General features: G+C 29.3%; 1 protein-coding gene across 1 annotated transcript; it reads right to left on the bottom strand.

Annotated features, from left to right (window-relative positions):
• Positions 1 to 2,972: 2,972 nt before the first annotated feature.
• Positions 2,973 to 15,077, bottom strand: LOC114272889 (Calcium-dependent lipid-binding (CaLB domain) family protein). The gene is made up of 5 exons (XM_028214608.2): positions 14,808 to 15,077; positions 12,419 to 12,487; positions 4,966 to 5,110; positions 4,052 to 4,187; positions 2,973 to 3,411 (listed from the first exon to the last, which is right to left on the bottom strand). The coding sequence occupies exons 1-5, from the start codon at positions 14,872 to 14,874 to the stop codon at positions 3,349 to 3,351; spliced, it is 480 nt and encodes a 159-aa protein (XP_028070409.1). The 5' UTR covers positions 14,875 to 15,077; the 3' UTR covers positions 2,973 to 3,348.
• Between the last annotated feature and the right edge of the window lie 234 nt (positions 15,078 to 15,311).

The following is a 15,311-nucleotide window of genomic DNA, read 5'->3' as shown; positions in this document are numbered from 1 at the left end:
CTTCAACTGATTGCTCTGTTTTTCTGATCTGCACTTTCTTTTTTCATTTATTGTTCCTCAATTGAGAGCTATATCTTTGTGTGTATATATATATGGTTGTCAGGTAATTTGTTGATTTTAATTCAATCCATTATAGGAAATTGTATTAATTTTGGATTTAGATGTTGGTCAAGACTTGCCTTGACCTTTTCATTGGCCAAACCAATGTTTATTTGAGTTGTTTTGGATTTAATTTTCAAACCCAAGTCGTTCTTTGAAGTCAGTGTTTTGTGTTTTTGAAAACATGTTATTTTGAAACAGATTTCTCAAATGGGATTTGCTTTGAATTCAATTTTCAAACCTAAGTTGTTCTTTGAAGTCTGTTTGTCTTGAAAAAACGAATTCAGTCTTGAAATTGACTTCAATAAACAATCTGAGTATGGAAAATAACTCTTTTGTACAAACCAATAGACCAACAGAGTATTAAAGAATTTTCCTTTTTGAAAATGGGTTTGATTTGGTCTTATAAAATAGTGAGAATTTTTTCACAGACCCTTTCATGATGGGTTCGAATAGTTAAGTTCAGTAATAAGTTAATTATCTAGTTTTTGTATCTTAAATGATGTTTGTTGTTAGATTCTTGTTTGCCTCACCTTAAATGCATAGATGATTTTGTACTTACTGTGTTCTAGATAGTTGGAGAGCTATTGGAGAGTTGCACAACCTATTGACCTTTTGCTATGGAATATTGAATGGGGCGCAATGCTTGTTGCCTTATTGATACCCTGCTTATATGAATTTTTATCCAAATTGTGTCTGAAAGCTGTTCTATCGCGGTGTTTTGCATCTGGTTTCATGAACCTGAGCCTCGTTTGTCAACAATATATTTTAGTTAAAAAGCCAAAAAGTTGTTATAAGTTATTATATCACTCTCTCTACTTTTTTGCACATTTTTTTTATAAAAAACCAAAAAATTACTAAAATAATCTGTTCCCAAACGAAGCTTTACTCCTACATTATCGCGATGTTTTGCATCTGCTGCTCATGGGATTGAAGTTGCAGTTGAGTTTAAACCCCTTGAACGCCCAATTAAGCCTCTTGACAATGATCGACTCCGGTGGGATCCACCTCCAACATAAACACACAATATTTTAGTGAAATCTGATCCAGCTCCTCATTTTGGTAAAAGTTTTGGCTCGTTCTCAATTTGATATCATTTTGGTGAAACTGGCGGAGAGATAAAAGTGGTCCTTTTTCATCAAATTTAAATCTGGTGATCAATCTGATTCACTGTTGGAGATGGTCTTAATAGTAGAATCAATTTTTTATCAAATCTTTTTAAAAGTAGTTAGCATATTCCAAAAGCTAAATTAGATGAAAAAAATTATCTCCAATTCTTCATTTTTTAACAACTTTATCAAATTTAAGTAAAAATGGGATTTTGTTAAAAATTTGATGAAAGATTTTATTCGTCCCTCATTTGATAAAATTTTTTGTGATAACTTGATTTTTATAGAAGTTTAATGAATGAATTGGATCTCATTTTCACAACAAAAAGATGAAAATAAAAATTCATCAAAGTAGGATTTAATGAAAGATTGTAAATGTTTTTTGTACGGGGAGCAAATATTCCGGCAAGCCCGTATTCCTTTCTTCCGAGCTCCGTCGATGTCCAATCACCTGCGAGCAAGTAATGGTGAGCTACCCGGCGGTGTGTGGCCAGAAAAACCCTCCGACGGTCAAGTTAGCACACACCTTAAGAGGAGTAGAGAGAAGGGAGAGAGGGTTTGTATGTAAGAATTCCTTACAGAGATGTTCGTTTTTTTTTGCGTATGGAGGGCGCAGACATGCTTATATACCTTCTGAGCCCCATATCCACTCCCAGTCATCTCCTGACACGTGGCTCTACTATCCCATCTGTCAGCATAAACCATGCCATTCATCACCTAACCCCAACTGCTTGTCATCACAGCTGGAGCTCGGCAGCCGAGCTGCTCTACCTCAGTCATGCCATGCTTCATACTTCAAGCGCCTAACCGGATAAACACACGGAGGACCGGGCTAGGCAGCATCCCGGCTGAGCCTACCCTGGATACTTTGATCGGCCTTCCTGTCGGTCAAACAGTCTCCTTGGCTGACCATGCCTTTCCGGGCATCGGTCACTCAACTTCCTCGGTTGTCCACGCCTTCCCGGGCGCGGGTCACTCGGCCAATCGAGCTTTGGCCATCTTCGGACCGAGCACTGCCTTACCGAGCAGTTTCTGTCCGGTTCGGGGTGACACACTCAGCCCGAACTCTGCCCGGCCCAAGTCTGGGTAGAAAGTCGATCATCTCGGACCCACGCATCGTTGGGCCCTCAACTTGCTCGGCCGTTACCTCGGCCCAACTCCAGATCGCAAATCACCCTCTCATTTTTACATATAAAAAATTGATACATGAATTGTAAATAACACACCTCAAATACTATAGGCAATTATGTGAGGAAGATAAAACAATGAGAAGAGAATAATAAGATTACATTTGTTATTCTTAAAATTCTTCAAACACCTTAAACTAGTTTGCTATTTGCCACCATTAAAACAATATGTACGTTTTGAAGGTTTGATCTGAGCAAATTTCATCAGATTTTGAACACCCTTTTTAGACTCAATTTTTTAATTTTAATTGTGTATATATAGAGTGGGTTGCTGTTGAATTTGTGAAATAAAATTGAAAGTGCAAATCTCTTATAATAAATGCAAAATTTAAAATTTTGAATCTTCTAAACCCATCTTTGGCAAAATTAAATTTTAATCTTTTTGTTTTATAAATTTTTTTAATATTATAAAAATAGAGCACTCGATTTTTCAATAAATAAAAAAATGACTTGTGCTACATGGTGAGTAATATTTGGCGTATTTGATTCGTTGATAGGATTAAGTTGGATAACTTATGCCAAATAATATATTTTAATCATTTTGCGATCAAAAATTGGACAAAATAAATATTACTTATGCGAGATAAAAGAGCCCTTATGATAAATTATTTAAAGTCACAAAATTTAAACCAATGCAAAATAATGTTATCATGAGATAAAATTAACCCTAACCCATCCCCTTATCCATAAATGATAATTTAACCTTAAGATTGACTCTATGATTACAGAAATGATTTCAACAACTGATTCACACACAAACACACAACAAAGAGTTCACAAAGAAAAATGCTTGGTGACTCGAATTTGTGTGGCCCGAATAATTCGAATGTATCAAAATGACGTCATTTTATCTCCAAAACGATGTCATTTTGACACATTTGAACCATTCGAGGCATGAATTTTTGGGCCACCAAGCATTACTAATTCACAAATTAGCTAACTTGGCAAAGCAGCTAATAATCACTTTCTTTCCATCCACCAAATTCTTCTTCCTCAGCTTCCTCTTCCTCTTGTACCTATCAAACACACAAACAAGAAAAACACTCATCAGCACAAGACTGAGATGCATAACTATCACAACTACGTGTATATTGGAGTGTGTATCTCTTGTCATATTTTAGAAAATAGTATTGGAGTGTGGATCTTGATAAGTGCTTGATAATTAACAATGTGTTTGGATTATGAATTTAAAAAGGGATTTAGAAATGGAGAAAAAAAAAAAAAAACTTATATTTCATTCACATTTTCCCTTCTAAATCTTTCAAAATTTATGATCCAAACACAACCTAAAGGATATTTTGATATTTTTACACTTGTGACATATAACTTTGGTTTTATGTATATGTAATTGGGGGCAACTGTCTTTCTTGTTTGCTAGTTTTTCTGATCATAATGAAATCACAACAACCAAAGACACAATCTTAGTATTGAAATGAATCATGTAAACCTTATATTCTTGTGCGTATGTGTGATTTACAAAAATTTTTTTCCCTTACTTTTCATGCCTCACTGATCCTGATTATGTATTTTTTGAATCAACGAATCGACAATGTATGAATCTAGATAAAAAATGAAAAATCGATGAAATTGATCCGTTGATATATACCAACCCTTTAAAAAAAAAAAAGGATTTTATAACTTGAATTTGCAGAGTACCTTAGGGGTGAAAGTGACACCAACTTGAATCTCTCCACAGTAATTTTGGTCGGGGGAAACAACACTATACTTGAGAGGATGTAGCTTTGCATTTCCATTCTCCACTCCTAGTGCCAAAAGGTCTTCCAAATATATCCTATATTAACATTGTGTTTTACCAAAAATGTAAATCATCATAGAAATAGAATCAACCACAACCCAAATGACAAAAACAAAAAATTAATTTTAATAACACAACATTTTTTGGTGAGATATATTTTACCTGTGTTCTTTTTCAAGTCCCGAGGAAAAATATAATATATTAGAAGCTTGTTAAACTCTTGTAAGTTTGAATAACATATTGTTTACATTGAAAATTCATAGTCTGGTCTGGTGGCTGAGGACTTTACTCTTATGTGATTTGGTGACTAGTAAGACATGAATTCAGGTCTTTGGGGTGATGCTCACGGGGAGAATCGTGCCTATTTTTAAGAGTCTCCGAGTTTTTGTCACTACGTCTTAATGTTTTTCATTGGGTTGTTGGAATTAGACTTAACTTAAACCTGTCTTGAAACAAAGCCTGTGGATTCCTATGTGTGGTACACCACATTGTCGGCTCATCTAAGCCCCTCTTATCTGGCTCCTCTATATATAGAGATTTCTATGTCACGTCCAAAAAAGATTATTTACCATTTTTTTCTGCAAATAAACAAAAATTGACAGGGATGTGAATGTTGAAAACGAACTCAATCGTATGAGGTTAAGCATATTAATATTAGGGTTATCGTAGGAGAGAGTTGATAGGACTTCCATTCATCACGTTTAAAATTATTGTCACAAATTGATCACTCTCTGTTTGTCCTTTTTATCGAGGCAAAAAAAAAAAAAAAAAATTGATATGAAATAAAAAATTTCCAAATTAAGGAATTGCATACGTGGCTTGGCCGAGGTAGTCATCTGCAGAGAAGGTGTCCTTGTCCATGATGTTGAGGATGAGTTTGTATCGCTCATCTTCTTCCTCTGATGGATACTCTACACTGAATGTAAATTTCTCATTCCACACTGGATTGCCTCCTTGCCCTGTGCATCATTGGAATATACATAAGGGGGGTTTGAGACGCTAAAAATTAGGTTTTTTTTTTTTTTTTTTTTTGGTTAAAATTCACAAAAAAAATAAAATAAATTAAAATAGTTAATAAAATAAAATATCACATTAAATTTATAATTATTTTATTTTTTCTCTCATAAACATCACATCCTATTATAAAAAAAATTTATTCTCTTACTAATATAAATACTTTAACCTATTAAAATAGTTAAAAACTGAATAACCTATTAAAATAATCAACCTTGCAGGCTTAGATATTAGTTTCTGAGCTGAACTAGCAAAGTACTATTTATAGCCTGCGAAATTACCATAAAACCCCTACTTTGTCCATTTTATATGATAAATTATATAAGTATTTATTTTTAAAAAGTACTAATTAATTGGTATTTAAAAAAAAAAAAAAAAAAAAAAAACTTGCCCCAGTCTGTAATAAGTCCAAAAGAGTACCCATCCTGGGGAGAAAAGCTCTTTTGTTTATAGATAATTATTAAAGCTTCGTTTGGAAATTAAGGATTTGAATAAATTATAAATACATTATTTGATATTTATTTAAGAAAAATAAGTAGGAGCACTAATTAGTATCATCACTAATAATGTGACAGTGAGTCTCATCCACTTCCACAATGTTGTTGTGTCTATTTTTTTTTTTTTTTTTTAAAGTGAGTGCCACATCATAAGTGATTATTTTAGAGCACCACTTTTAGTGGTCTCTAACATTGCCCTTTATTTAAAGTATAAATTACCGCTTGTGGTTTAAAAAATTATAAATATCTCCTTATTAATATTTTTTATTTAACAGAATTAACTAAAAAAATAAAATTCATAATTGTTCTCTTATACAATAATAAAATTATTTAAATTATTAATTGAAATGTATTTCTAATATCATTAAAAATTGTTAATTGACTTGATAATTTATTAATAAAATGGGTGATTTGTTATGAAATTATAAACCTCAATGGATGGAATGTAATTTTCAAAACTACATGGTCCATTTATATTTTAATCAAATCTCAAGAGTGTATTTATAATTTACCCTAAGTATTTTAGTTAAAAAGTCATTATAAATTATCACATCTCTTTTTATTTTTTTTAAATATATTTTTTTTAAAATTAAAAATTTATTAAAATAACATGTTCCTAAACGAGACCTAAATTTTAACTTAAAATAGATTGTACAAAATTATATATTATTAACTTTTGGGTTGTAGATTTCTATTAGATTTGTACTATTTTTCAATTCCTCCGCATCAACCTTTCTACAATGAGTTTGAAGCTATTGTAGAGAGCAAAAATTGTAAATATCAGCTCCATCAGCTTCTCTATAACTTTTATTCATTTTGTGAATGCTACAGTGCCTCAACTGATTTGTTGAGGCACTACTCATACGGTAATCTATTTTTTATTATATTTTTTGGAGCAAAATTGGGCTAAAAAGCCATGGCCAGTTGTCCCCCGGATATCCTCCGAATGTCCCACGAATGCCTTGTAAAATGCCTAAAATTGGATGGATCGGTCGTCCGGCCGGTCGACCACCCAATCGACATCATTGTGTTGCTATTGTTTGCTTGTTACTTGCTTCTCTTCTGGGATTAAGGGGGTTGGGCAGTGAGTGCTCTAACCACCAAGCCATGGGAGCAGTAGTAGGAGTATATATACATACATACATATATATATGCATAGATTTTACAGTGTTTGTTGAGAAGATGGGGCTTTGAGCCTTGGATAAAAGCTCTACATGTGTTGTTGATTTTACAGTGTTTTATGGTTATGTCTTTGCCTTTTATGTTGTTTTTTTATCTGTGTCTACATTGCTTCAAAGGGTTTCCATTTCAGGGATGGGTTTTATTTATTTATTTTTGTGAAATTCTACCTCTGGAACACAGTTCTTTATTGATCTCCAAGTGTTTTTATCCTTTTTTTTTTTTTTTTTTTTTTGGGGGGGGGGGGGGGTTCTAATATGATGTTAAGAACAGTTTGGGGGTTTATGCTCAATTTGATTTTTAGTAATTTATAGTTGATGGGTTTTTATTTTTATACAGGAATATCCCTATTTATTCTTTCTTTCTTTCTTCTTCTTCTTCTTCTTCTTCTTCTTCTTCTTCTTTTTTAAATAGAGAATTTTCTACCTCCCGAAAATTGTTTTCTGCGAATCCTCTAGTGTTTTTGTATGCTTTATTGGATTTTATTATTTAGATTGAAAAAAAAAAAAAAAAAACCCTTAATATGATGTTAAGGATGGTTTGTGGGTTAATTATTTTTATTTATTTTTTATATTTTTATGTTTCTTTTATTTTCCCTTGTCATAGAGAAATATCCCTATTGATTCAGCTAGCCCTCTCGTTTGATTGTTTTGTTATGAAGCCATGGGAGCAGCATTTAGCAATGATAAAAATAAAAATTTGCTGAATTAAGAATAAGCATTCAACAGTTAAAGAATAAAAACTAATATTTTAATAAAATAGAATTTTAAAATAGAGAGTTTGATGGAGTGTGTATACAAAAAAAAAAAAAATTGCTAGTTAAAATATAAAAGTGGATTTTGAGTTATAATTTGACTCAAAATTTGTTGAAACTGATGCAGATTCTCTAATAATAAGATTTGAATTCAAATATTAAGTGCTCGTTGGCTAATATTTTGGAACTAAAAAAGCACAAAAAGACAAAATAAATTTTATAAGCTAATAAGACAAAATATCACTTTTTACCCATAATTATTACATTTTTTCTCTCATAAAAATAAAAAAAGTCTCAAAACAAAAATCAAACGAGGCTAAAAAAGTCTTAAGCTAAAAAAGTTGGCTATATTAGCCAATGCCAAACGACCCCTAAGAGTGGTTTGAAATGTCCTAAATAAATTTACTTTTCAACTTTTTATAAAAACATAAAGAAGAAACATTAATTAATGTGATAAAAAAAAATAAAAAGATAGACTTATATATGCCAAATGTTTAATAAGCAAACGCTTCATTGGTCAATTTTACACCACTTAGGAAGGTGCTACCACCAAAAGAAAAAAAAGAGAAATTACCTTTTAGTTGTATTTTCACAAAAATATTACAAATTGTTAAAAAGAAAATTAAAATTTTAATTATTAATAGGATAAATTACAAACACACCTCGTAAAATTTATTTAAATTATAAATTACTCCTTGTGATTTTAAAAATTACATTATGTCCCTAAGATTTATAATTTCATAACAAATAGTTTCTTTTATTAATAAATTATCAAGTTAATTAATAATTTTTAATAATGTTAAAATTTTATTTTAGTTAATAATTCATATAATTTTATTATTGTATAGATGAACAGTTAGAAGTTTTACTTTTTCAATTAATTTTATTAAATAAAAAATTCTGATAAGAAAGTATTTGTAATTTTTTAAATTACAAAAGATAATTTATATTTTAAATAAATCTCGATAGGTGTATTTGTAATTTATCCTTATTAATATTAATAAAATTTATCTTTTATTTATAATTATTTTTTAAATTATATAGAAAAATCTCATCAGAGACTGCAAAAGCACTGCACCAAAGGTGACTATGCATTGACCAGTCATCGTTGATGTGTTTTGTCAAGTTATATGAATCGATTTTATATGGAATCACACTGCACTTGTACTTTCAAAAATTAACTACGCAAGGAAAAAAATAAAAAAGGAATGGCTTCTGTTCAGTCCTTAATCAAATTAGATTGTGTTATTGAGTTTGTAGAGGTTCATCACGAGTTTCGTTTTGATAATCTGAACCGTTCAATGTGCAGAACTCGTCGAGTACTATACGTCTGTAAAAAACTACGTTGATCGGATATCGATAGCTATGTGATCAAAACAGATTTTTGTCAACCGTTAATTTATTCACCGTCTATTTTTTTACACAAAACTGATTTGATCACATAGCTATCGATATCCGATTAACGTGATTTTTTTCAGGAATATAGTAATCGACGAGTTCTACACATTGAACGGTTCAGATTATCAAAACGGAACCCATAGTAAACCTTCACGGGCCCAACAGCACAGTCCAGTCCGATTCAAGACCGGACAGAAGCCATGCCCAAAAAAAAAATTATGATGACGTTTGGTTAAATTTGGAATCATGATTTAAGAATGATATTGTATTTTGTATTTAAGAGTTATTAAATTACGATTTGGAAAGAAAAAATTTATTTAATTATGAATTTTAAAAAGAATTTTGAATTGAATTTTGAATTTTTGAAATTATAAGAATTATTTGATTATGAGTTTTTAAAACTTAATTCAAAAACTTATACTCATAATCAAACACACAACTCAAAATTCTATTGAAAATTTTATTTAAAACTCATAACTAAACTTTTTTAAAAATTTAATTCAAAAAAATAATTATTGAAAAAATAATTTTTTATTTAAAAATTTTTAAAAAATCTGAAATAATTTTCTATTTAAAATATTTTAAAAAATATTATTTTTTGTTAAAAAAATATTCAGCTAGTGCTTTAAAATTACTTTTGATTGTATATTTGATTATAAATTTTTTTTAAATTGTTTTGTTTAAAAACGGTCTAAAAAAATTCTATATTTAAAAAATATCAAAAACAAATATAAATTTTTTATTTTCAAATAACAGGTTGCAATTATAAAAAAATAAATAAAAAAACATTGTTCCGATCAACCGACCGCACTTCCGAAGAGATGTCCAAGCGGACAACCAAGTAAACCCAATCCGCAAATTCAAAAACTCTACTATGCCAAACATAGATTGGAATGTGTAAATGTGACTTTAGAATCAATTTTTAAAAATTTAAATCAAACATAACATTCAAATATAAGAGTGAAATTATGATTTGAAACATAACATTCAAATATAAGAGCGAAATTATGATTTAAAACTTAAACTAAACGGAGCTATCTACTTAATACATGTAAAGTTTATCATTAAGCTGCAAATATTTTTATAAATTTACACTTAATTGATATTTTCCCAATAAAACTATGTAAGCATAAAAATGAATGTACCACAAATTAATACACCTCATCAAAATCAACAAAACATGAAATATAAATAAAAATTTAAATTGGCTTGGTTGGGTAAGACTAAAAATAAGTTATTTATATTAACTTATTTAGGTAATATTATTTTTTTTATACGTCTTTTTGTATTTAAAAAAAAAAAATCAACTTAGCCCTTGTTTGGAAATTAACTATTTTAGTTGACTTTTTAATTTTTTATGAAAAAATATACAAAAGAAATAGTATGAGTGATGTGACAATTTATATTGACTTTTTCACTAATTTTTTTTTTTAATGAAAAATGTACACAAAAAAAATAGTAAGAGTGTGACAATTTATATTATTAACTTTTTAGCAAGGCACGGTCTATTATTACATTATATTTAAGTTTTGCATTTTGATAAAAAAAAATTTAATTAAAATATTATTCTATGAAATTGAATTGAATAAATCATTAGATATATGATAGAATTATGTAGTATGATAAGTATGATTTTTTGATTTGTTATATAACCAATGATGTCGACTCCAATTCTATTGTCATATCATTTTAGGTGAATTTATGAGCCTTTAACATTTCTTCCGAATTTACAAATAAATAAAAATTATGGTGTATAGTTTTTTTTTTTCAATAGATAAATATAAAACAAATACTAAAATAATTCTCTCATCTAAAAAAAATTACTAAGATAAGTCATTAAACTAATAAAGAAGCAGAAGAAAATACATATATAAACAAATAACTAATTTTATTAACACAAAAATCATACTCGCACAACAAACGATCAATTTTATTAATAAGTAAATCATTAAGTAAGTTAACAATTTTTAATGATATGAAAAATATTTTTCAATTAACCATTTTGTTAATAAATAAATTATTAAGTCAATTAACAACTTTTAATAATATGCGAAATATTTTCCAATAAATAATTTTGATAATTTATTATTGCATAGGAGAATATTTTTTTTTTCCTTTTCCTTGAGTATTGTGTTAAATTAAAATTTGTAACAAACGATTGTTATAATTTCTACTATTAAAAGACCGATTCATATTTTAACAAACTTTATGAGTGTATTTCTAATTTGTTAAAAAATAAAAGATTTATGTTTCATAATTGAACAGGAATGTTTGCATAATTACGGAAAAACCTGTTTCATAATTGACCAAGACTATTTGCTTAATTACGAAAAAATCTGTTGCATAATTGATCAAGAATATTTGCGTAATTACGAAAAAACTTTCACTCCATATATAGGTCACTATTAATAAATTATTTAAAATGAAAGGGCAAAATCAAGAAGGAAAGCAAAATAGAGATTTATTAAAATGATAGGACAACTGCGCATATGGTTAAATAAAAGGAAAATGGAGGGCAAAATGGGAATAAAATGACAAAGCACTTGTAGGAAAGCAATTCTTACATTTTGTTAATAAATAAATTATTAAGTTAATTAACAATTTATAATGATATGAGAAATATTTTTTAATGAATAATTTTGATAATTTATTATTGCATAGGAGAATTTTTTTTTTCTTTTCCTTGAGTATTGTATTAAATTAAAATTTATAACAAACGATAGTTGTAATTTCTATTATTATAAGATCAATTTATATTTTAAACAAACTTTATGGGTATATTTGTAATTTGTTAAAAAATAAAATATTTATGTTTCATAATTGATCTAGAATGTTTACGTAATTACGGAAAAACCTATTTCATAATTGATCAAGAATGCATGCGTAATTATGAAAAAAACCTGTTGCATAAGTGACCAAGAATGTTTGCGTAATTAGGAAAAAACTTACTCAACATATAGGCTACCATTAGTAAGTAAATGGGCAAATTACATATACACCCCTCGAGGTTTGGCTAAATTACAGATGCCCCCCTGAGGTTTGAGAAATTACGAATTCCCCCCTGAATGCTATATTTGCATAAGAAATTATGGGGTAATTTGTTATGAAATATAAACCTCAGGGGGCAAATTGTTATGAAAATACAAACCTCAGGGGGCGGGATGTAATTTTCGAAACCTCAGGGGGGTATCTGTAATTTAGCCAAACCTCGAGGGGTGTATATGTAATTTGCCCTTAGTAAATTATTCAAAATAAAAAGACAAAATTAATAAATAAATAAATAAAGCAAAATAGAGATTTATCATGGTGAAAGGACAATTGCGCATATGGTAAAATAAAAAGGAAATGGAGGGCAAAATAGGAATAAAAAGACTAGCCATTCTCAGGAAAGAGCTTCTTATATATATATATACATACACGCTAACCTCTGATCACGCTGCTCTTGTGCTCTTGGCTTTTGTATTGAATCAAAACATATGGATCTATCCCACCACCTACCGTATTATAAAATAAACAGATTATTAAGAAAATTAAATTAAATTAAATCAGTGTTCACACGGAACACCAAACTTTACTTTGACCCAGTCCTATGGGAATTCATCAACATGTGCAAAACCATTTTTCAAAATAACAAGGCTAAAATTAAAATTTAAAATTTTATATTATTAAAATGCTATGATTTGATTAATCCTATATGAAATGCTATTTCTTCTATTTTCCTCACAAATATAAAAAAAAAAAAAAAAAAAATGACACTAAGAAAAAAAGAGGCAGAGAGAAAAGTTTTGCAGAAATTGAATGGATCATGTTAATGCCCTAGAGTATAAGTAACAAAAAAAAATTGAAGAACACAACACATTTTACTAAAAAGTAAATGGCAGTAAACCCCTTAAACTATGACTTGTTTGTATTTTGTCAGGAAATTCTATTTCCACACGCCCTTTCATTTCTGTGCACATCATATCTCAGTTTACACGCTTATGAATTTAGTTATATGTTATTATTCTCATTCCACACACCATATATTCCAATTATAATACTAACTCACATCTTGTATACACTCTACCTAAATAGGTTTTTCACAGCTTCAAACCCTTCAGAGACTCCACTTTTTCACGCACCCACCCACAATAGCAAACCACAGCTCCATTGAAGACCCTCCCAGCAAAATACAACTCCATTGAAAGCCTACATTGAACTCCATTGCATTGTTGAAGGTATAAGTAGTGTGCATCTCTTTCCCATTTTGTAATTATCTCTCATTTTGGTTTTACCCATTTTGTATCTCCCTCCCATTTTGTAAGACAAGTCTCATGTTCGAATAATTAGTCGATTTTTTTCCAATTAAAATAAGTTTTGCTCTTCGATATTAGTTTTTCGAATAAAATAGGTTTTCTCGATTGTTTACTTTTGAAATTGTTGTACATTTTTTATTATGTACTTCCGAATTATTTATAAATTTTTTATACTTGCTTTTTGAATTTTTTAAATTGATTGGGTTTTGTAGCTTCGAAGGTTTTACAGTTTTTTAATACTTGATTTCAGAGTAGTTTATGCAAGAATGGATAATGGATAGAGTGTACCAATGAAGTGTAGCAAGCAATGGAATACAATAGAGAAAGTAAGAAATAATGAAGGAACTAGGGATTTTTTTAATTATTTTTTCAAAATATGTGCATCGAGAATTATTGGTTTTAAAACATGTACAAAGAGAAAGTTTGGATTTAATTTGTAGTGTGTGTATTAATATCCATTATGGTCATTTTGGTTAATAGTAAAATTATCATAAAAATTTTTTTTCATTAAGTGTGTACAAAGAGACGAACAGACTTGTGGAAATAGAAGTTTTCCATTATTCCATTGAACTTCAAAACTAAATAATTAACTCCTCAAAGTATTATCTTATTACAATTAACCCTTTTTGTTAAGATTCTAGTAAGGATTTACCAAAAAAATCAAATTATGTATACAACACATAACACATTTATTGAATTTTTAGTATAATTATATCCTTATTTTGTGATATTATTTACACTTTGTCACGGAGATAAGGGAGACAAAGTGTAATTGAAATCATTAGATAAGAGTATTATTATTCTAAAGCAATAAGTGTTATTATTGTCCTAAAAATTCAATAACTATGCCATATTCTTTGCACATGATTTGATTTTCTCTAAATTTTTAACACAAATCTAACAAAAATGGTTAATTGTAATAAGATGATATTTTGAGGGAGTTAACTGTTGAATTTTAAATTTTAGAAGGCAAAGTGCAAACGAGTCATAGTTTAAGGGGTTTACTGTAATTTGCTCTTTATTAAAGTTAATACAATTTTATTGAAATCAATACCGCTTTTAACATTACACATATTTTCAAAACACTTTCTACACATTTTCCAACATTAAATAATATCTAAAGAACACTTGTTAGGATTTGCCAAAATGAATCTAGAATCAAAACAAAAGGACTATATTTTATTTTATTTTTTTGGGTTGATTTTGTGCCTAATTCCATTTCCCCAAACTTCATGTTTAGTAAAAACAAAAAACAGAGCTTAGAAATTCAAGAACTTTGTGTTGGATCTTATTAATTTATTTATCTTTATTATTTTATTACGTTAAAAATAAAAGGCCACATAAATGGTATGATATGTGTGTGCTATAATTAGATATACATCTATGTATTTCAACCAATGGAACAGGACAAGATGATAAGAAGAAATAAATCAACAGAAGAAAACCCAGCAACCACAATGGTCAATGCTTAGATTTATATATATATATATATAGATAGATAGATATGCATATTACATACCGAAGAATTCATTGTTCTTGAGACCTCGAGCACCCACCAGCAGAACTTCCATGATCCCAATCGTCATCTCTCTCTTCTCTCTCTCTCTCTGTAAATTGAGTCAAAGAGATTCTTCTATCGACCCCTATTAAGTATTAGACTTTATATATAACAGTATAGAATAAACCCTATAAATCATGGTTTATATCGAAAAGGGTACGGCTTCTGGACTGGACCGTGCTGTTGGGTCTGTGGGGGTCCACCACGGGTCCTGTTTTGATAATCTGAATCGTTCAATGTGTAGAACTCGTATTATATGTCTGTAAAAAATCATGCTGATCAGATATCGATAGCTATATATGGCTTCTGTCTAGTCCGGAATCGGACTGGACCGTGCTGTTGGGCCCGTGGGGGCCCACCAAAGGTCCCGTTTTAATAATCTGAATCGTCAATGTGTAGAAATCGTCGAGTACTATATGCCTATAAAAAATCAAGTTGATCGGATATCGATAGCTATATGATCAA

This window comes from Camellia sinensis, chromosome 1 (assembly GCF_055761805.1).
Source record: "Camellia sinensis isolate YWXY chromosome 1, ASM5576180v1, whole genome shotgun sequence".
Classification (NCBI taxonomy): Eukaryota; Viridiplantae; Streptophyta; class Magnoliopsida; order Ericales; family Theaceae; genus Camellia; species Camellia sinensis.
Note: the sequence above shows the minus strand (reverse complement) of the source record. Positions and strands in the feature narration are given on the sequence as shown.

Bases quoted from the DNA above. Each gene is read 5' to 3' on its own strand.
- LOC114272889 (XM_028214608.2), bottom strand. From the start codon at position 14,874: ATGACGATTGGGATCATGGAAGTTCTGCTGGTGGGTGCTCGAGGTCTC. The intron at 12,488-14,807 runs GTATGTAATATG...ATAATACGGTAG, and splicing joins CAAGAACAATGAATTCTTCG to GTGGTGGGATAGATCCATAT. The intron at 4,188-4,965 runs GTATGCAATTCC...ATGTTAATATAG, and splicing joins GACTACCTCGGCCAAGCCAC to GATATATTTGGAAGACCTTT.